The following is a 2,099-nucleotide window of genomic DNA, read 5'->3' on the forward strand; positions in this document are numbered from 1 at the left end:
CCAACCCCAACCCCAACCCCAACCCCAACCCCAACCCCAACCCCAACCCCAACCCCAACCCCAACCCCAACCCCAACCCCAACCCCATCTTTTTAAAACAAGATATAATTAAAAATGGATGGAGAATACTTTTGTCGAAGCTTATCTGTGAATGCGAATCTAATAGAGTGAATACAGATCATCTGATATCGATGAAGCCCTCGGAAACTTCGTACTTCTGAGTACGCACTTCGAACTCCTTGAATCCCAGTGCCTTGTGGCGAATCTCTGCGAATTGCTTGAACCACTAGTTCTTGTTGGCGATGTACTGCAGGAAGGACTGCTTCTGCTGTAGACGAGCAGCTTCCTTTTCGTACTTGAGGACGTTGATGCGCTTGTCGTCCTGCTCTTCGTACTTCTTTCGGATCTCCTTCTCGCTTTCGATAAGGGCGCGCTCTTCCTCCTCGGGAAGCTCAGTCATGACTCTGGGCCTCCACTGGACGTCGAAGATGTTCTTCTGGAGGGTGTCCTTAGTGATGATTTCGCCGATGAAGTTCCAGATCTGGTAGCCCTTTTCAGTGCCCAGCAGGATGAAACGACCAGAGTTGTCGACGTGGAAGAAGTTCATACCGCTGACTATCAGGTTCTGCTTGGTGAATTCGAAGTTAAGAGTGCGCTTGCCCTTATCCTTGCCCTCCCTTGAAATAAGACCCAGTGAGAACTTGCCCTTTTCAGGACTTTCCTCTGTGATGTTGTAAAGGGCGAAGAAGTTTCCATTACTAGCCAACACAACCCTATTTTGGAGGTTGTCTCTTATTTCTCCAATCTTTCCAATTTCGATGGATTTGTTCTTGAATGCGATTTCGTAGAAACTGACAACGAACCTCACGTTGATGCCCTTCTTGGTAGCCTCGTCCTCGCTGACCACTGCGAAGCGGTTGTTGTGCCAGTCCCAACTGATGGAGTCCACTTCGTCCTTGACCTCCAGACTGGTGATCTCCAGAGGCTCTTCCTTCCTGAGCAGGTTGCCGATTTGGATGACGGTGGCGTAGTGGTTCTTCTTGATGAACTTTCTGAGAGAAATGGCCACCCAATCACCTCTTTCGGAGACAAATATCTCACCGTTTTTGGCGTGCTCGCTCCAGGCGCGCCACTTACGCTCTTGCCTGGTCTCGACGTTGTAGAGGAACAGACGAGTAGCTGCTACGTTGACGGGATTGTAGTCGATTTCGAAACACATAACCATGATCCAGCCTCCGCGAAGCCAGGCAACCTTTTGAACATGGGGTGCCTTGAGGATGTTCTGCTCCTCTTCAGCAAGCTTCACCTGTCTCTTGAAGTCGTCCAGGCTGGAAATGGTAAACACCACTACTTCATGCTGCAGGACGATGGCAAGACTTTGTGCATTCTCCGAGAACTGGAAAGAGTCAAGGGATTGGTTGGAGTGGGATTTGTAAGTCTTGATCTTGATTTGTTCCTCCAGCGCCCACACAATAAAGTTTTCCCTGCTCACAGTGGAGCCATTGTTGGAAGTGATGATCACTCGCTCGTCTGATGAGAATTTGGCATCCATGGCGTTGGCTTGGGGAAGCAGGCCCTTGTATTCCAAAGTGGCGCCATAGTAAAGATGGGTGCCCTATGGAGAGCAGACAGCGAGGTAGCTTCCGAGAGGAGAAAAGACCACTTTGTTGATGGTGAAGTCGACACCAAGGTACTCGGTAGGGAGAGCGTTCTTGGAGCTCTTGTCGAGGTGGTCGAGCCAGTTGAGGTAGACCATGTTGGCCTCGCGAACTACGAACTGGTTGCGGAACTGTTCATCGAGGTTCTGCTCGATCTTGTGCTTGGTGAGGGCGAACTTGGGAGGGTGGAAGGGACGGTGCAGCAGGTCCCGCTCCTGCTCTTCGATGAAACCGCGAATCTCGTTGATGGTGTAGCATTGAAGAGTGTGGTTCTTGTCGAACTTGAAGTTGTTGAGCTTGGAAAAGGCAGCCTTGGCCTCAGCAGTGGTTCGGTAGGTTAGGTAAAGCGTCTGGTTGCCGATGCCGTTCTCACGACCAACTTCAATGCTCAGGAGACCTTGCTTCTCACCGATCTTTTTAGCGTCCAGCAATTTCGTTCTG

The 2,099-nt window shown here is 50.5% G+C and overlaps 1 protein-coding gene across 1 annotated transcript; it reads right to left on the bottom strand.

Annotated features, from left to right (window-relative positions):
- Positions 1-286: 286 nt before the first annotated feature.
- Positions 287-1,552, bottom strand: LOC116244796 (eukaryotic translation initiation factor 3 subunit B-like). Its single transcript, XM_031616656.1, has one exon. The coding sequence runs from the start codon at positions 1,550-1,552 to the stop codon at positions 287-289; it is 1,266 nt and encodes a 421-aa protein (XP_031472516.1).
- Positions 1,553-2,099: the final 547 nt, after the last annotated feature.

The sequence above is a fragment of the Nymphaea colorata genome, unplaced genomic scaffold (assembly GCF_008831285.2).
Source record: "Nymphaea colorata isolate Beijing-Zhang1983 unplaced genomic scaffold, ASM883128v2 scaffold0318, whole genome shotgun sequence".
NCBI lineage: Eukaryota > Viridiplantae > Streptophyta > Magnoliopsida > Nymphaeales > Nymphaeaceae > Nymphaea > Nymphaea colorata.